Source organism: Galleria mellonella, unplaced genomic scaffold (genome assembly GCF_026898425.1).
Source record: "Galleria mellonella isolate WM207_F2 unplaced genomic scaffold, CSIRO_AGI_GalMel_v1 utg78, whole genome shotgun sequence".
In the NCBI taxonomy this organism is placed as follows: domain Eukaryota; kingdom Metazoa; phylum Arthropoda; class Insecta; order Lepidoptera; family Pyralidae; genus Galleria; species Galleria mellonella.
In genome coordinates this window covers 6678101-6699630 of record NW_026442151.1, presented here as the reverse complement: position 1 = coordinate 6699630, position 21530 = coordinate 6678101, and the positions used below count along the sequence as shown (strand labels likewise).

The window sequence follows — 21530 nt, the reverse complement described above, 5'->3', positions numbered from 1 at the left end:
TCTGAAAGAGATCTCTTCCAGCCAACCCAGTGTAGTTAGAGAGAAAATAATTTAATTTGGGTAAATTCTTTAGATATATTTAATATTGTTCCAATTTTAAGTTAAAAAATAAAATACCTAGTTATAGTAGGGCAAGACATGATTGAAGTCAAAAACTTACCATGAGTATGGAAATCCAAGTTTAAACATTATATTTTTACAAATTTAGGAAAAATACTTCTGCAAGTTTGACTAAGAAATGAGTGTAGATACATTTTATTTCAGTATTGTAGTGTCGTTCCGCGTGTCTTTGGGAACTTTCTTTAAGCAGTAACTGAAAATTAGTCATTGAGATATCGCCTTTTTCTAATCATTCACCAGAGGGAGACTTTGTACAAAAGTCGTTTGCTTGGATACCTCTGTCCCATTCGTGTTTCAACCGTAAAGCAGTTGTGTTTGCATGGTTGTGTTTCGGTTTGAAGGGTGAGTTATGGCGTGAATTCACTGGGTACAGGAATAACACATGAGTCCTCAGGAATGGCAACGCATGGGGGGTATCATGAGCGAAACAGTATACTCTGTTATGTCTATGGTACTGCTCATGTCTATAGGCGACGATTACCACTAAGTTGTATAAAAAAAATCTCTATGGTACACACATTTGCACATATTATGTTATGTAAATAAATCGCCCTTTCATTAAACACTGTTTTTTTCTGTTACTATCGTCACAATTCTGCGTATCGTTTGATGTTAAATAAAGTGTTTATCTATCTAATTATTTGTTGTTTTTATTTTTTAATTGTGTATCTAGAGATTTCGCCACATCGCTGCGCTAATTGGATATTTTATCATTAACATGCACTGGATCATTTTCATGACGAACAATAAAAAAATAAATACAGTAATGAAATCGAGCAAAAATAACAACCGTGACATTATGTTTTAATATCGCGAACATTTATTCTTTCCCGTTTATAATCAATCATATTAATTTAATGTTATAAATGATGTACTTACAAGCTTGATAACTTTATCGAAGATCTTAATGTTTACCGATTATTGGATATTTAATCGATGTTCCTGTTTTATGAGAGAACATAATAAATTAACAAGAGATGATTTGTAAAGTATTTTGGAACGACTTACTGTAGATATGTGTAATATGGATACCGATTTTGGAAGGAAAGGGATTGTTAGTAATGGAGACTGAGAATCCCATTGCTAGCAATATGCCCAACCAGGTCGACCTCCTCACGGTTCTCCCTGGAAACTATGATGGTTAATTCCTACTTAATTCATCACGATGGGCTAACTGGCCTGTTTTCATTCTCATCTATCATCCTTCACTGGTGCTCCGCTAGCGTATCCCGTTAGCGCGGGCGGGGTTACCATACAAAATAGTACCACCATTAAAAACAGATAAATACGGTTTTTTTTATAAAGTTATGATAAAATTATTTAAAGTCATTCATAAAACATCTCGTTCATCATTGTATAAAAGCAAAGTGTAAAAAAGGATTCACAGTTTCATTGAATCGTAATAATCGGCATTCGTGATGCATTTTACTACCAACCAACAGAAAGGTTGCACAGATTTGGCCCGGTCCGCGTTCAATCATGCATTTATCGAAACAAACATCTACCGGTACCATAAACGACTCGTTCATACCACACTGAGTTATGGCTTTTTAATTAGCTTTGCACTAGTAAATAATATTGTGGAAATATTAAGGAATATTTATATTACTACGAATTGAGAATGGCTAATTCTATCTTCTTCTTCGTCAGAAGAAGAATTCTTCTAACTTCAGTAAAAATCGGTTTAGTAATTTAGTTTATTTAATCTTACCTTATTTCTATACCTATATATATATATATATATATATAGGTATATATTAAAGAAAAGGCTTTTTTTTAATATTATTTTAGGTGTATCAGTCCTATTGTACCCTGAACAGATTTCTCAAACAAAACTTTATCTACTTTCCCTAGACGCGGAAAGTGAAGAATTAATGGGCATCAATAATTTACAGAGATGTTCAAAAATTTCTGGTTTAAGTTCAGCTAACATAGATTGAATAAGAGTAACATTCAATTTATTTAAGTTAAAGTGGCGCATGAATTCTTCTCTTTCCTTCATGTTAATACGACACTCTAATAGAATATGATGCACATCATCGATGGTATTACAAGTTTGACAATGGGCTGACAAGGACTTTCCCGTCATATGTGCAAATTTTTATATTTAAATAGTTAAAGATAAAAATTTTCTTTTCATAGTGTTTTTTTTTTATGGGTGCAAATGGTATGGTATCCCCGCCTGCGCTCACGGGATACGCTGGCGGAGCACCAGTGAAGGGTGATAGATGAGAATGAAAACAGGCCAGTTAGCCCATCATGATGAATTCACCAGGAATTAAGCATGATAGTTTCCAGGGGGAACCGCGAGGAGGTCGACCTGGTTGCGTATATTGCTAGCAATGGGATTCTCAGTCTCCATTACTAACAATCCCTTTCCCCCCATACTCATAGTGTTGTTACCTTTGTAGTAGCAATTACCACATGAATGAACTATTTATTATTTCCTTCAAAGAATGAAGCAGATTACAAAAGTATATTTCATTTTTTTTAAGGGTAATTTAATAAAAAGATTAGAAAGATATTAGAATATAAGCCGTTAACTGCCCACTGCTGGACATAAGCCTTCCTCATTAGGGGAGTTTTGCCAATAGTTGCCACGCTTGGCAACTTCGGCTTAGGCTTTTAGAGATGTTTTAAGAGGGACGCTGCTGCCCAATCCTCGACCTTCTTTGGGGTAATCCTTCACCCTTCCTTAGTCGACTCCCCCTTACGACACCCACGGGAAAGAAGGGGTGGCCTATTCTATGCCGGGACCACACGAAGCTTTATTTACGTGAAACAGGAGGAAAGTAATTTATATACTTATTTATCTAAATATGTGATTAATTTGTGTGTCAAATTCTATTCAAATCTATCGTTATTTGAGCGTGATTCAGCAACAAATATATTTATATCCAAATATTTTTGCGAATTTATATTTATAATATAACTAGCTGACCCCGTAAACGTTGTTTTACCACTTATTGCGAAATATAAAAATCGCGCTTAAAAAACAGGGGTTGATCGTAAAACGATGAAAATTTGAATTGTATGTATTTTTCAATGCTAAATAATATTTAAATAAAAATAAAAAAAAAATTACCAAAAAAATAAAAACAATGTTTTTAGGGGTGGGTTACCATTATCATTGAGGGGTATGAAAAATAGATGTTGGCCGATTCTCAGACCTACCCAATATGCACACAAAATTTCATAAAAATCGGTAAAGCCGTTTCGGAGGAGTTTGGTAACAAACACCGCGACACGAGAATTTTATATATTAGATATTAATTCCTTGCTTATACACAATTTGTTGTAATATGGATACCCCTTTAGCGTGAAGAGCAGATTTGATCGGATTTATAAATCATGAAATCGTAATAAAAAGAAGCGGTGATATACCTTGTTCTCGTTGGATTAATGACTTACGATTACTTTTGTTTGTAACGAACAATTTATGCCGATCAATAATAATTTAATGAACAGCCGGTACTGGGTATGGTTTTATTGAAAAAATACATATCACTTTACGTTTTTAATTTTTTTTTGTTCTGATAAATTATCTTACTATTTAATTAGTATGTTTAATATTATACGGAATGTTAGAATTATTTTAAGGGCGCATTCTATATGTGAAACAAAAATTTTGTTAACCCATACTATTTTGGGGAGGGAAGGAATTTTTAGTAATGGAGATCTAGTTTCTTCATTGCTAGCAAATTTACAGGGTACAAAAGAATAACATCTGAGTCCTCAGGAATGGCAACGCATGGGTGGTATCATGGGCGAAACAGAATACTCTGTTATGTCCATGGTACTGCTCATGTCTATAGGCGACGGTTACCACTTTCCAACAGGTGGGCTTTCCGTCAGCTTGTTTGCCATTCTAAGTTGTATAAAAAAAATGCACTCTGCCAGGTCGACCTCCTCGCGGTCGCCCCGAAACCATTATGTTTACTTCCAGGTGAATTCATTACGATGGTTTAACTGATCTGTCTTTTCATCCTCATTCATCATCTCGTATCATCGTATCTCTCGTCAGAGCATGCCGTCAGTGCGGGTGCGGCTGCCATTTCATTTATTGTCATCATGTCAGCCTTTAACTGTCCACTGCTGAACATAAGCCTTCCTCTAAGGGGATTTTGCTACCAGTTGCCACGCTTCGCAGGCGAATTAGTAATCGCAGTTAGAATTTGGAGATATTTTAAGAGAGACGCTGCTGCCCAGCCCTTGCCCTCCCTTAATCGCCTTTTACAACTCCCACGAGAAAAAAAGGGGTGGCCTATTCTGTGTTAGGGTCACACGACTGCCATTTCATGATCACCCGTTAAAAAACATACTAACTTAACGACTAGAAGTGCTGTGTTTGTATGGGAGACTAAAGTTTTTTTATGCAACTTAGAATGGCAAACAAGCTGACGGCCCACCGGCGACGGCGACGGTTCCACTTTCCATCAAGTGGAACCGTCGCCTATAGACATGAGCAGTATTAAGGACGTAACAGAGTACACTGTTTCGCCCATGATGCCCTCCGTGCGTTGCCATTCCTGAGGACTCAGGTGTTATTCCTCTGTACCCAGTAAATTCACGCCATATCCCACCCTTCAAACCGAAACACAGCCATGCAAACACAACTGCTTCACGGTAGAAACACAAATGAGACAGAGGTACTCAAGCAACTTAAGCTCAAGCGACTTTTGTACAAAACCTTCCTCTGGTGTTAGTATTAGTATTCGTATTGTAGTCGTCCATTACATACAGTGAAGTCACTGTTGGAAATGTTACCATAAGACGAACCAAGTATTTGTTTATCAATTAACAGTTATGGTTTTTTTTATACAACTTAGAATGGCAAACAAGCTGACGGCCCACCTGATGGAAAGTGGTAACCGTCGCCTATATACATGAGCAGTACCATGGACATAACAGAGTATACTGTTTCGCCCATGATACTTCCCATGCGTTGCCATTCCTGAGAAATCAGATGTTATTCGTCTGTACCCTGTAAATTCACGCCATGTCCCACCCTTCAAACCTAAACACAGCCATGCAAACACAACTGCTTCACGTTAGAAACACGAATGGGACAGAGGTACCCAAGCAATCGACTTTTGTACAAAGTCTCCCTCTGTTGTTTTATGGTTATATGTTTACTATAATATGTTACCTGGTATGAATGCAATTACTTATAATAAATGCCTGTCTGTAATTCCCAGCACGAGTTATGAGCACTTGATTCGAATATTTAAAAAAATAATTGGAGGGAAAAATTTTAGCCAGCTATTTATTATATTACTGGCAATTATAAATAATGTCATGATGTCTCTAGCCCAGGAGTCGGCAACCTTTTTAGTCGGAAGCGTCAAAATTTCAAAGTTTATAAACAGTACTTGCATAAATAAAGTTTAGTGCTTAATCCTCGTTAATCGATTCAGAACGATTTTTAATTTATTTTTTTATTAAATAAATAATATTCGCGTGTGAAACTTAAGAGCCGCAGCTTCACATCAAAAGAGCCGAAGGTTGACGACCTCTGCTCTAGCCGATCGGAAGGTTACTCTCTATTAGGAAAAACAGGTAAGAGAACATAGTGATAAAATGTTAAAAATAAATTATGGGCACGACCCAATTGTACAAATGTTTCGTTTGACATAAAATCACATGGCTGCGGGCTTTAAGGCGATCATTAACGAGATGAGTGGAATACCTTCCCCGCCAATTGCGGTAAATTGGCCGTTTCATAAACAAAATTGGTTGAAATTAATGATAAACTCACTTGACACGAAAATTGTCCTGATTGTAATATAATTGCACTTTTATAATACCATTATGACAATCTTTATTTTAATAAAGTAATTGGCTTATTAATCATGCTGATTTTCCATGTAGAGGTAGTAAAATATAAAAAAAAAATAAGGTAAAACATCTCTGGCTGTCAATTAACATTTCAAAGTCTTTAAATGTAAGAGTATAGTGCGCGAGTTGAAATTTTGTACGTGATATTTGATATTCTGGCACTTATGCTCTTTTGGATATCATTATGAGGCCTCGATAATTTTTTAATACGCGATATGACGAAAAATATCATGTTGCACTACAATATTTTTATGAGCAATGCATCCATGCAACTTTACTTATTACAAAAGTGGACGAAATATGTTAACGGTCGATCCTATTTGTATTAAATAAATTATCTACATTTTTTATTTTTATTGCGTAACAGATTTGTCTTGTTCTTATTTCACATGAAAAATATTACAACGACCTGTGATGAAATGCGTTGGTGTTGCCAGCTTGATCATATTTTTCTCAATTTTAAGTAAAAATTTTTCTTCGCTAAATTTAGGATAAATGAAATCCTTAGAGAATTTTTTGTTAAAAAGTGGTATGGGTTTGGAGAAGTTTGGCTATTTTTTTTTGGAAAGTTTTGATCCTGCAAAGTATATAGAGGTAGTAAAACAGAGAATGTGTTAAGAGAAGGTAAGATAAGCTAAAACTAAGAACAGAAGAAATGATTTGTTTTTCGTCGTTCATTTTGTGGCACATTGTAAAACGTAGTGAAAACGATACAACTTTGTAATAGGGTAAGTTCTGTAAATCATATCGACTTGGGGGAAAAATATTAAATATATTATGATGTTTGAGTAAAAATCAAAATTCACATCTGGTAACCCTGAAATGCGCTTACCTATAGTTATCTACCATAATTTCGAAGAGTCTGAGTTGTATTTCGTCAGGATGCAAGAAGCGCATTCCACTCCATGGTAGTTCGCACTAAAAATAATGACATCAATATATGGATTGTGGTGAATTTTCACAAACTAGTTGAAGTTTAATGTAATGATTAGATTAAAAAATAATTCTAATAATTAAGTACTTGAATGAAATTTATAATTTGATATTATTTTATAGCTCATGGCTTAGCCGCGGAGTGTTATTTCAAAAAGTTCTAAGGCGATATATAATGGAAGTTACTTTTTAAAATTTTGAATTCCATTTATTTATTAAACACAAGATATATACAACATGACTACACTGGACCCCGCACTCGGCGAACCTATAACGCAGAGTCCATAAGGGATTACCAAGATCCAATGTTTTACAAATATAGATCAGTGATCCAGTTTTACAGAAACAAATGTGACAGAAGGACATCGATAATAAACGAAATCGATAATATAAAACCAACACAAAAACAATATTCATCCTAATTAATATTATAAATATTAAATTAAGTTTGATTGTTTGTTTGTTACTTTATAGCACTTTAACGACTTAATTAATCACTTAAAAATTAAATCACGAAAAGATTGCTTATATACATATATTGTGTTATTCTTTAAGTAATGCAATAAAGAATGAATAAATAAATAAGAAATCTGGTATACGCATACTGTATAGAGCGGTGTTACCCAACGTGGGGCCCACGCCCCACAGGGGCGACAGTTACAAAAATTAAAAAAGCAATTAAAAAATGGACTCGAAGCGATTTTAACCCTCTTGCTCCGGGCCATTTAAATGCAATGCTACGATATCGGTGCCAAATTAAAAAAAAAAGAAAATTAACAAATGCTGTAAGTATATATTAGCTATAATTTCGTTTGACTTTACCAAAGTAAACTTTGTCGGGAAAAATTATGGATGGGGGCATAAAAATTTTAGAAATATTCAAGTGGTGCATGGCACAAAAAAGGTTGGTAACCACTGGTGTAGAGTGTGAGAAGGATATAGGTTACTTTTTAAACTGAATAGTAAATATAATACATCCCGTTACGTGAACGAATCGCGGATAAAAGCTGATTTTTACATAAATATCTTAAATTTTGACATAATAAAGGGACTATATTGTGTCAAAGTCGCTAAGAAACACGTTTATAATTATTTAAATACGTATGTACCGTATTGGGTTTGGGAGATGTCTCATCATCGACAGTGTAAGGGTCCAAATAAAATTTGTTTGCATATAAATGGAATTTATATTAAATTTATTTTTTTTTTCTTAAATTTGGATTCAATTACATTAACATGTAATATTATCGTGCGATATCCTGTCTCGTTATACAAAATATATGTTAAATGGATGTAGCAGTTTTGATTCTTAATCGAAAATAAAGTCGAATTTATGGCTTTATCGGAACAAACATTTTTTTTGCGGCAAAGTCGCATGAGTCTAGATTAGAAAAAGTTTTGAGTGTAGGTACGACTCAAAAAGAACATTTACAATCCTATTAATATAATAAATACGAAAGTTTTTAGCGAGGGATAAATGTATGTATGTTATTCGATCGCGGTAAAATTACTGAACAGATTTCAATGTAATTTGGTACACGGATAGGTCATATCCTAACTAAGCATATTGAATACTCAAATCGATCGGTAGATTTGAATCCGCGGAATATAACTAGTACGAAATAAAATATAAACACAAAATTTTGGTAAGATTTCAAATTGAATGAATAAATCGAATTAGAAGTTCTGAATGTTTGTGAAGATTTTTCAATAATTAACTTTAATTTAAGAGTAATAACTCAATCATGCTACATTGTTGAACGGATTTAAACTAAATGTATTAAACATATGGCCCATTTTTAGAGTTCCGTACCTAAAAAGAAAAATAGAACTTTTATAGGATCAATTTGTCTGCCCTAAAACCTTTTTTTTCAAGGACCGCTGGGGGGGGGGGGGTTTCAAGTTAAAACTAGTATCAAATACACAAGTCTGAAATGCCTTGAAGTTGTGAAAAACTCAAACTTCTAGGTCAACATAATCAAAACATACGGCCATTTATAGCGTAGGTATATTTTGACATTTGAAAGGGAATCAAAACCTGTAGGGTACTGCCCATTGACTTAGATTCATGAAATTTGGTAAGAAACAATATCGTACAATACAAGTAAATGAAAAAATCCGAAAACTACTATTTTTTTTATTATAATATACGGAATCCTCATTTCGCGAGTTCGACTCGAACTTAGCTGGGTTTTTTTACACATGCCCACCTAAATACAACTAAAACACATTATACTTTTTATCTTTAGTAATGTAGACAAAACCTACATCAAATGCTGTGTCCATAATTAGTAAACTTTGAATTGGCATCGGACACGAAAGGTCACGTAGAAATGTAAAGCAGGGTCCGCTTTTAAAACAAGTTAATAAGATATGTTAACACTTGTCGAGGGGGCACGCGGAAGGCTTGTTATGTATGTGCATTGCACCGTGGGTGCCTCGGGCCTGCCTCGTAATATATTACCAGAAGGCATCATATTTCGTTAAATGAATATTTTTACCATCGGTTGTTCGCGTGTTGGCAACGCCCCCATTTTTTTGCATTGACAACACTTTAAGTACCTGTTATTTTATTTGAATAATTATAATTGTATGTTATTAAATTAATATGCTACATAAGGAATGAATTATTAAAATATCCCGTGTGGTCCCAATATAGAATAGGCAACCCCTTTCTTTCCCATGGGTGTCGTAAGAGGCGATTAACGAAAAACGAGGGATGGGCAGCAGCGTCCCTTTTGAAACATTTTCAAAACCTAGCTGCGGTTGCCAATCCGCTTGCTAAGCGTGGTAACTACTATCAAAACCCCCCTAGGGGTAGGCTTATGTTTAGCAGTAGACAGTTTAAAGTTAATATGATGAAGTCCTATATGAAAAATTAAATATTTTAAATTGAAGATTTATTTTTTTTAACGGACTTTAAAAAGATTATTAATAAAGGTATTCAATTCAGTTGTATTTTTTAAATGTTTGTTACATCTTATCTCCGTCAGTTACAAATCGATTTGCATTTTTTTTTACTCAACGGACACTTACAGATTCATCTCATAGAAATTTTATCAAAATCGGTCTGGTTCTTATTTTTTTTTATACGACATAGAATGGCAAACAAGCTGACGGTCCACCTGATGAAAAGTGGTAACCGTCGCCTATAGACATGAGCAGTACCATGGACATAACAGAGTATACTGTTTCGCCCATGATACCCCGCATGCGTTGCCATTCCTGAGGACTCAGGTGTTATTCCTCTATACCCAGTAAATTAGTTAGGTAGTTTAATTTTTAAATTGAAATAACTGATTTTGCCACAAATCTTATTATTTATTTGTACGTTTATTACCTGTATTTGTAGAGGAAAATGTGTTAGTGTTAAGTGATTTATTTTATCTATAATATAAATACTCAGCTTAAAAATTTAAAAATTACGGTTTGCGTATACAAAACAGCATTCTTACCGACTCCGTTGGCTTTGTTTGTCATCTTTTATGTGTTTGCGAATCAAACAAAGGAATGTCTCGGAGCTCACTCGGCTCATTGATAGCTCTTTACTTTCTTATTGCATTACTGAAAATGTTTTTCTAATGGAAGACACAATGACCCGTTTGTTTTTAACGGTAATTTGGCTGCTCCACTTAGACACTTGTATTGAGTGGTTTTAGTTCAGTGATTGAAAAGAGGTTATGTTTTATTTAAACTGCGTACTCGTATTAAAGGACATTTTTGAAATATTATGTTTAGATTATGTTTATAGTAAAATATGAGAAATATTAAAATTTGATCTTAAAACTTTGTGTTTGAAATCACTTTCAATGAATTGTAAATTACATAAAAATTATAAAGAGCCTTTCGTTTTCTAAAAATCGATATTTCTTAAACTTGATGGATGGAATCAGATCCCTAGGATAAATATTTCATTGATTGAGCTCTATGGTGCATGTGTACAGGCGGTTACCCTTTTCATCAAGTGTTGTCAACCGTGTGGTCCCGGGATAGAATTAGCCATCCCGTCTTTTCCCGTGGGTGTTATAAGAGTCGACTAAGGAAGGTCGAGTGATAGGCAACAGCGTTCTTCTTAAAACATCTCTAAAGTTTAACTTTTTTTTTATACAAATTAGAATAGCAAACAAGCTGACGGCCCACCTGTTGGAAAGTGGTAACCGTCGCCTATAGACATGAACAGTACTATAGACATAACAGAGTATACTGTTTCGCCCATGATACCCCCCATGCGTTGCCATTCCTGAGGACTCAGGTGTTATTCCTCTGTACCCTGTAAATTCACGCCATATCCCACCCTTCAAACCGAAACACAGCCATGCAAACACAACTGTTTCACGGTAGAAACACGAATGGGACAGAGGTACCCAAGCAATCGACTTTTGTACAAAGTCTGGTAAAATGCCAATCCGCCTGCCAAACATGGCAATTACTGGCAAATTCCCCCTAGGAGGGAGGCTTATGTTCAGCATAGGACAGTCAAAACCTGATGATAATGATGAACTGCTAACCATATGTGTCTGTTTGTAATTTCTTTTTTGCATAAAAAATATTTCTTACTATCGGATAATGTAAACTTATCTAACAATTATTACATAAGCATTTATGTAAGAAAATATATCTATATTGGCAAATAAAAATATTTTAAATTATTTTAACAAATGTATTGACATTTATCAATATTAAGCAAGGCATTAAAATACCATATGAAATCTGACAGGTACACGGTCCGACACCTGGATTCCTATATTTTTTGTTACTTGCGCGACATTTAGTGACATTTAATGACATAATCTAAAAATAAGCAAACGCTGCTAATGTGCGCGTGCGCAGCCCGTTGTCAAGGCCGTACGTATCTTGACCTAGACGCCTACAACCATCACGTACTGTCAACGCCCGTAAATAAAGGGTTCGGTACAAGTGACGAAAGGCAGCGAGAAGTTCTGTTACTGAAGTTTGTTGGCATTTAGTGGAGTTTGGATTTCATATTTATGAGAGATTATAAAGCAGTAGAAAATGTTTGTCGTCTTAGTGTATTTTTTATTTCCTTTGTTTTGTCAACAACTATTATATTGTTGATGAGTGAATTTGTACCTTAAAACGATTTGATAATATTCATATTAAATTTTGAGGGGAAAATCTATTTAAACGTATATAAAAGTAGAAACAGATTGATTGATCAATACAGTCTTTCAATGTAATAACTAATAATAATAATTACTAGTTTCGAGAGCATTCGGGGCCCTTAGTATTGAGCGTCAGTAACGTGAACGCAAGTCTGACAAATTACATGTAAGTTAAATGAGTAATTTTTACATTAAAATATAATGTGTACTTAGGAAACTGTTGGCAATGCATAGTCTTATTCACAGTTTTATCAGCAGTGAAAAAAAAAAGATTTTTAAAATTCACCTAAGAACAATAAAGGGTTCCGCTGGCGAACTGCGAGAGACAGATATTACCTATTACTATTATATTTACGACTTAAACTACGGAACGTATTTGATTTTGATACACGACTAGGTCGTATCCTAACTTAAAACAGGATACTTTACATGATACACTAGCGAAGTCTTGGGATGCAACCAATATAGATTTTTTCAACTATCCAAGTGCTATCTATACACATTTTCTGGCTTGAGGAATGTTTTTAACAATGCATGGAATTCTAATATTACACATATTACAATTTGACTTTGTTTTGATACAGAGTAAGTATTTAGTGTTAGTAATATATAAATAGTCTCATATATATTATTATATTATATATATCTTATTATATTAATCGTACGATGCCGAATATTGTTATGCTGTAAATTTACTTATTAGGTATTCTTTTTTTTTGGCAAATCCATAATTGAAAGAGGAATTTTATTGACCTTCTATTATAACTTAACACTTATACGTCCGATGGTACACGACGAATGTCAAATATGTCAGTTTTTGTTGTTAATATTTTATTCATACATCACATAAATTGACGCCAGCATGATTAATATTCTGCAAAGACGATGATATTAAACGGAAATGCTTTTATAATGAATATATTAGCAAGTTAATGATAATTTATGACTATTTGCAGAATGCACGCGTCTTTTACTTAAAACATAGTTGAATATCATTATAAAGACTCATTACTGTTTGTATTGAACAAGAACCTGGCTTAATAAATTTATAATCTTGTTTAGTGATGAATATCTGATGTCATTATAGTTGTATAGTTGTTATATCATGGGACTTATCATTTCCCCATAAAAATAAAACTATATATATATATACAGTCAAGATAGATTAAAAGTTCAATTATTAGAATATACAACCACAAAAATAAGATATAAGCACAACAGGGATTCATTAAGGATTCCATTTTCATTTGAACTACTGGAATACAGAAGCTCCCTCGGGATACAACTAAACTTTGAGATTAACTATGTGTATTATTACTATTACTAAACTACATTTTAACTCTGCCCCAAGTTTCCAGTTGAAGTCCCAGAGTTTAAAACTTTAAATAAATTTTTATATCTTCAAATATATTTAATAAAATTATAGGGTACAATGACATCATGTCTTATTCTTTAGAAATGGCAATGCATGAGGGGTATCAGTACCATAATCTGTATTCTGTATTTAATCTATGGCACCTATAGACATTGGTTATCACATTTCATCAAGTAGGTTATTAATTTTTTTTATTTATTCTTTATTGACCACATTATAAACAAAAAAAAAAAATGTCTGGCACGAAAGACCAACTAAACAACGCGTTTTTATTGAAATTAAATGGCTTGTTTCGGATTATATACAAAACGCTGCCGGCTATGACTTTGATCGAAAGATAGCTTCATAAAATCAAATTATCAACAACAATTAAAATTGAACTTAATATTAATCGCTTCAAAGTTAAAAATTCATGTAATTTTTTTTCTATACAACACTCCTAACATCAAAAAGTCATTGCCTTTCAGCGTTTCATTCTATGCAAATGATCCTCGAAAAGCCATCAACGATTTACGCGAAATGCGCATGAGTAATTCCACATATGGATGATATTTTCCTTCTACGTATTTAAAATACTAATTAACCGATTCTAAATAAGTAATATTTGTTGTACGAACTGTTTGTTTGTTTAGATTTTATTCGTATACTACTATCACGTGCATAATGTGAGTATATTTATTATATTTGTAAACTTATTTTGCAAATATATTTAAGTTTCAAAAGAATATTGCGTTGTTTTGGCCATTTATTATTTATTATATCAGCTTTTAATTGGCCACTGTTGAACTAAGCCTCATTCTTTGGGGGTTGCCAGTTGCCATACTTGGCAAGCAGATTGGCGATCGTAGTCAGGTTTAAGAGATGTTTTAAGAGGGACGCTGCCGCCCATCCCTAGCACTCCCTTAGTCGATTCTATTGTTTCGGCCTACTCTAATAAGAGACAGGCGTGATATATATGTATATGTAAGTAATCAAAACCTGTAGTATTTTGTAATAATGACCTACCCCAGCTGAGCACAGTTTTTTTAAAGTGGATATTGCTACGAGAAAAGCGGGTCGACATTTTCATAAAATTTTGCGTGATAAATAGTTATGAGTGTTTCCTTTATAACTTCTATATTTATTTTGTCTTATAATTTCTGCATCTTCTTAATGCGTAAACACGCATTTTATTTATTAAATAACATGTGCAGATACGATTTATGCGTAAGTATATAGAATACTGCTAAAAAAACGAGTCAGCTAATTTGACAATTAGCTGATAAAAAGTTAACCCGTTTTTGAGGCTCGATGCTCTATCTATGTAATATAAAAGTTTGTATTACTCGCTAACACTGTAGCTTTCTATAGATGAAAGAATAGAAAAGAAAGAAAATAAGTTTAATATCTTTTGAGTTTATTTATAACAAACAGAAAATTAAATCTTGCCTCGTTATAATATTAGTCAAGATATTAATGAAATTAGGTAAGGCTGTCCACAACGAACCAACATAATTCCATTAAATAATAAATAAGTAAACCTAAGTGAACAATTTGTAATGCACGTGTAATGTAAAAATTTATACAAACATTTATTGTTAAATCAACAAATTGTAAAGATTTGCGTGTAGATTGTTAAAAAAGGCGAATAAATATTCGGTCGGTCGCAACCTGCGTCATTTATAAGACATTTATGTTCTTCAGAAGCGATAAAATCACTCTTTATTACCCGTACGCTTGTAAAAGGTATGCAAGTTCGAACTGTCCGATATAGTGCAATACCGTTTCTTTTAAATATATCTTGAATTTTCACACAGTCTCTATCTGTGGCTAATTCAAGAGCTAACCTATGGTAATAATGTGTTAATCACGTCGACATCTGCTGCGGTGCGTAAAATAGTGACTGCTTTATTTGTAGTAAATACATCTTTTTTTTTATACAACTTAGAATGGCATACAAGCTGACGGCCCACCTGATGGAAAGTGGTAACCGTCGCCTATAGACATGAGCAGTACCATGGACATAACAAAGTATACTGTTTCGCCCATGATACACCCCATGCGTTGCCATTCCTGAGGACTCGGGTGTTATTCCTCTGTACCCAGTAAATTCACGCCATATCCCACCCTTCAAACCGAAAGACAGCCATGCAAACACAGCTGCTTCACGGTTAAAACACGAATGGGACAGTAATACCCTAGCAATCGACTTTTGTACAAAGTCCTCCCTCTGGTATCCCGGTTACGCAGACGAAGTCGCAAGTGAATGCTAGTTTAAAATAAATCCTTAACAATAAATCCTTATTCTTATAACAAATGCTTACATTGATGATTACAATAGAGTTTTTCCCTAAAGAGTACTGTATGGGGTACTTCAAAAAGTGTTTATTAAGGTTTCTTTAGGGTCGGCAACGTGCACGTGACACCTCTAGTGTTGCAGGTGTCCATAGGCTATAGTGACCGTTTTTTTTTCAAACGGACTATATGCTTATTTGCTACCTTTGCGGTATAAAAAAAAAATTAAAAAGATATAAATTTTTTGTTCTTTTCAATACTAACAATTCTTTTTTTAAATGAAAAAAATTAACTGAGATGTAACTTAATACCAAAGGACAGAGAGAGACTATAGGATTTTTTGCGCAGATAAAATCACACAAAAAACTTATCAGTCGATAAGTAAATTCTAAAAAATAATATCAGATAAAGCGATTTACTTTGTTTTAAATCACATTATGTGTAATTTATTCGACAAATATAAAATTTAATTGGTTTAAATTTAATATTGAATATTTTATTCGACCAATTTAAATTTAATTTGATATTAAGTTTATATTGTGATTAACAATCGCCAAAAATAAAACTTTTGTAATTAATACTGTAAGTTGATTACTATGTTACAGTAAATACATTATCTTTATGGTTTTCAGATGGAAATGAGAAGGCACAAGACGAGGGGCACTTCGTTCCTGACATATTGGATATTCCTTTTACAAGTAAGTTTATGGGCAAATATAAATAAGTGTTCTGATTAAAAATGCTATATTTTTAACCGTCAGAAAGAAGGAGGTACTCAATTGCTTGTATTTTTTGTGTTTTTATCATCGTCATCATCATCATGATTATCTTATCAGCCGTTAACTGTCCACTGCCAAACATAAGCCTTTGCCATAAGGAGGATTCTGCCAGTAGTCGCTAAGCTTGGCAGGCGGATTGGCAACCGCAGTTAAACTTTGGTGACGATTTAGAAGGGGCGCTGCTGTTCAATCCTCGGCTGTTAAGTTCCCTCAGTCGCCTCTTACGAAATTTATGGGAAAGAAGGGGTAGCCCATTCCTTACCGAGACACACGGCAAACAAATACTGACTGTATATTTTTTTTTCTTATGCATGATATACGTAATTATGTTGTTTAAATATCTTGGTTACAGATGCTAGAGAGCGCGCATCGTGGCGCCGAAGGTCACGGTCGGCTGATGGATCCTCCCGCGAGGAACTCCATGTGGAGGTTCGGATTCCCCAATCCAGTGAACTACAATGACAACGAGCTCTTCTGCGGCGGATATGCCGGTAGGTTTTTTAATTTCTGACAAACATACATAAAGCCTGCATAATATCTGCGCTAAATATAGTTACCATCAGGTGAGCCGCATGTTCGTTTGCTCCCTGTGTTATAAAAAAAATCGCTACGGCAACCCCGTTTACTATCAGACGGGCCGTATGCTTGTTTGCCATCATAGTAGTATAAAAAATGCCATGATAGGCCTCTTTTATTAGGACATCCTCGTGATATTCATGCTTAATTTCGAGATGACCAAAAGATTAGAAGCAAAAGTGAGTCCTGCACTCTTTATTTTTTATCTCAGGCGTCCACTATCTCCACTATTTCCACTCTTACACGTATCGCTTTAGTGTTGAACGAGCAGGAAAAAGTGACTAATATCAGACCTCTACCACTCTTTGCTACTGAACCACGACTGAAGCAAAGTGTAGCAGCCGTTTGCCATTATAAGTTGTATAAAAAATAAGACTTGTATTTTAATGTAAGAACATTGGATTAAGTTACGTGTATTGTAGTAGAGAATGCGCGACTAGTTTCGGGACCATCCGGGACTCTTAGTCTTGAGCGGCCGTGACGCGAGCGCCAGCCTTACTATTTTTTGTTTTAAATGCACGTAATCTAATCCGGTGTTATTACATTAAAATATAATGTGCACTTACAAAATTTTTAACAATAAAACATATATGGGGGGAAAGGGATTGTTAGTAATGGAGACTGAGAATCCCATTGCTAGCAATATACCCAACCAGGTCGACCTCTTCGCGGTTCTCCCTGGAAACTATCATGGTTAATTCCTGATGAATTCATTATGATGGCCTAACTGACCTGTTTTCATTCTCATCTATCACCCTTTACTGGTGCTCCGCCAGCGTATCCCGTTAGCGCAGGCGGGGTTATCATACCATTTTCACCCATAAAAATAAAAAATAAAAAAAACAACTTGTTTTAAATCTTACCTTTTCTTTACAAGTTGTTTAAACAAATAAGACTTGTTTTGATTCACACGCAAATTTAAATTTAATCCAACAACAATATAATCCGTTACAATTGCGCAATTAAAAAGGAACTCAATACATGAATAGTTAAAAACATCCGCGTTTTCTAAACGTCGGTATGTCACGGGGCATTATGTTTGCATATTGAACAATTGGCCAAACTTTTTTTGTCATGTACTCGTATATTAAGCTAATGAGACGCGAAGTCAACGCACCAAAAATAAAATTAGGTTCGCTGAACTTAACATAGCTTCGATCAATTATGCGGATATATGTAAGTTGATAAAGAACATGAGAAAATCTTATTTACGGTAACATTACTTTCTTTTACTTACAATAACAACAATTGATAGGAACAAACATTGTTTGTTTCTATCACTTTGTTGTTATTTAAACTAATATTATAAAGAGGGAAGATTCGATTTTTTGTATGCTTGTTTATAATGGATAAACTCAGAAACTATTTAACCGATTTTAAAAATTCTTTCACCTACAGAATGCTATGTTGTGAATGAGTGTTAGGATTTATATTGAAAGACGGGATTTTTCCAGCAGAAAAAGCTGTGACACTGCGACCTTTCCATGATCTTTTGTGCTCGTTGTTTTTATAGTTCACTGCGGTTTTTACAGTTCAATTCCTGATAGGAATTTTAAGACGTGTTTTGTAGCGATATTTTTTATCTTCTCAGGATATAAAGTGTATTTTCCAAAGGCGATGTATCGTTTATGTTTGATGTTATTTAAACTAATATTGTAAGAGGAAAGATTTTTTTGTATGTTTGTTTATAATGGATAAAGTAAAAAAAAAGTTACGACACTCTATATGAAAGACAGAGTAACAAAAATCTTCAAAAATTGCGTTATATAATTCTCGAACGTCCCTATAAGGTTTTTTTTAATGGATGATAATGGAATGGTACCCACCCGCGCTATCGGTATACACAGGCGGGGCACCAGTGAAGGATGATAAGTGAGGATGAAGTAAGTCAGTTAGCCCATCGTGACAAATTAAACAAGAATTGTTCACGATGGTTTTCAGGGGGAACCACGTGGAAGTCGACCTAATAAGGCATATTGCTAGCAATGGGGCTGTCAAACTCCATTGGTAACAATCCCTTTCCCCCCGTCCCTATAGGGTTAAGGCGCACAATTTTTTTATTACATTGCAGCGGTATACTTATTATTAGCAATATATGTATATACAATGCGCCTTACTTCTATTAATCCGGTACTATTTATGTTAGGAACAAAATTGCAGATTTTTTTCGTAACAGGCTTTTAAAGTTTTATAGTATTGATTGAATTGTTAATGAAAGTTTTAAGGTGTGAATAAAAAAAAATATTATTAATATATTTATAATCAAAGTAAAGAAATAGTCAAGGATACCAATGACAGAGAAAAACAATAATTTTTATATTTAATAATACGTACATTGCACTCGAATGAAGTTTGAGAACGGCGCTAGAAGTGGTTTAAAGAAAATATTAAGTATTTGCCCTTATTTTTATAATTGGTTTGATTGTAAATTTATGTCAATATGCTGAGTATTTTGATAAGTCAATTAAGTAAATCTAACTTTTAATTATTTGCATCTCTACACTGTGATGTTTTTATCGCATCTTAAGTCCTGATGGCAAAAAGTTTATAAAAAATTGCGTAAGTATTCAGTAAAGTGCTTAATGTAAATGTGTTCTATAGACTGTTATCACTTTTTATTGAGTGGTTCATCAGCTTGATTGTTATTTGGAATAGCAGTTTTTAAATAATATTACAAATAAAAAAAAAACAGTAAAAAAAAATATAATCGAATAAAATAATCCATGCGCAGGTCTTCTTTACAAATGACCGGTTCATTTTTTTTTATCAAATACATCTCTTTATTTGATTAGTAATAAATCTGAATGACGAAGCACTCTTCCTTCAGACTAATTAGGTACTGAAATCATTTTAGCATTGAAGAAAGGGCAATGATCGCGAAATAATAAGCGTCCTTATAATTTTTTGTCATTATCACAAACGATAGAATTGTATTGGAACGTTGTACCTAGTTATTTTTTTATATACTTATTTTTTTCTTACGAATTATATATATTTATTTAGTATTTTTTTTTATTTTCAATTCCATTAACTATAAAGTTTAGTCATAATTAAATAGTATAATTTTTAATTGATGATTTTATTAATTTTATATTTTTATTGCGAATAATTTTTTTTATACAACTTTGAATGGCAATCAAACTGACGGTCCACCTGATGGAAAGTGGTAACCGTCGCCTATAGACATGAGCAGTACCATGGACATAACAGAGTATACTGTTTCGCCCATAATACCCCCTATGCGTTGCCATTCCTGAGGACTCAGGTGTTATTCCTCTATACCCAGTAAATTCACGCCATATCCCACCCTTTAAACCGAAACACAGCCATGCAAACAAAACTGCTTCACGGTTGAAACACGAATGGGACAGAGGTGCCCAAGCAATCGACTTTTGTACAAATTATATAATTACCTCTATAAAGAGATAGACATAGTTATAACATCTTAGTTTTTTTAATATGTGATAATATAATAGGGCAGGTGCCCTAACGGTATACACTGGTGGGGCACCAGTGAATGGTGATACATGAGAATTATAAGACAGGTCAGTTAACCCATCGTAATAAGTATACCTAGAATTCAGCACGATTATTTCCAGGAAGAACCATAAGGAGGTCGACCTGATAGGGTATATTGCTAGCAACAGTACTGGTAGTTCGCATTACTAACAATCTCTTTCCCTCAAACATATTTGTGGTCTTTTAGGTACTGTAAAATTAAAGAAAAGATTAAGTCATATTTAGTTTTTTATTATTATTCTTTGAATGTATATTTTAATTATATATTAATATACAATGAATTCATTGAAAGAAATTAAAAACCTCTTAAGTAACGGTTTGTTTTACACACAGACTCCCGACGGGTGTGCGAGTCCAACTCTGAGTTTACCGGTTTACCATGTTGTCTGTTCCTGTTATTAAGGCTGTAAATTGTTTAATTTTGTTGGTATGTCCAGTCCAGTGGGAGCAAAATGGTGGCAAATGTGGCGTTTGCGGGGACGCGGATCACCTAACGGTGCCGAGGCCTCACGAAGCAGGTGGAATGTATGGGAAGGGCATCATCACAAGACACTACAGCGTTGGACAGGTTAGTAACACAATACAACTTTTTAACCAACTTCAAAAGAAGAAGACTATTTTTTGTATACTGTATGTTTTTTTATTTCAAATTAATCCATTTTAATAATTGTTTTGATAAATGAAAAAGATTTACTCCTATATTGATTCCAACTTAATTTTGTCACTAACGAAGTATTTAATTATTTCTTTATGGAATTAATTCTTAAATTGCATGTAATTATAAAGAATAATTTGCGTTATTATCAAAATATCTTACTGTTCATTTGTAATTTTTTTTTTTAAGTTGTTATTGTTGGGATTGCTGGTTCAGAAAATATTTATTGATTTACAACAAAAGTATGACAGAGTACAATTTTTACATTTAAACATTACTTTTAAGATATTAGTTTTAATATGAAGGTATATAAAATAAAAATATATCGAAAAAGAGAA

At 33.7% G+C, this 21530-nt stretch overlaps 1 protein-coding gene across 2 annotated transcripts in view; it reads left to right on the top strand.

Annotated features, from left to right (window-relative positions):
- LOC113510948 (uncharacterized) overlaps positions 1-21530 on the top strand; it is an 88488-nt gene that overhangs the window by 54346 nt on the left and 12612 nt on the right. For both annotated transcript variants that reach the window (XM_052901522.1, XM_052901523.1), the window contains exons 2-4: positions 16296-16361; positions 16795-16933; positions 20975-21105. In XM_052901522.1, coding sequence (XP_052757482.1) covers positions 16296-16361; positions 16795-16933; positions 20975-21105 — 336 coding nt within the window. The remainder of the gene's footprint in view (positions 1-16295; positions 16362-16794; positions 16934-20974; positions 21106-21530) is intronic.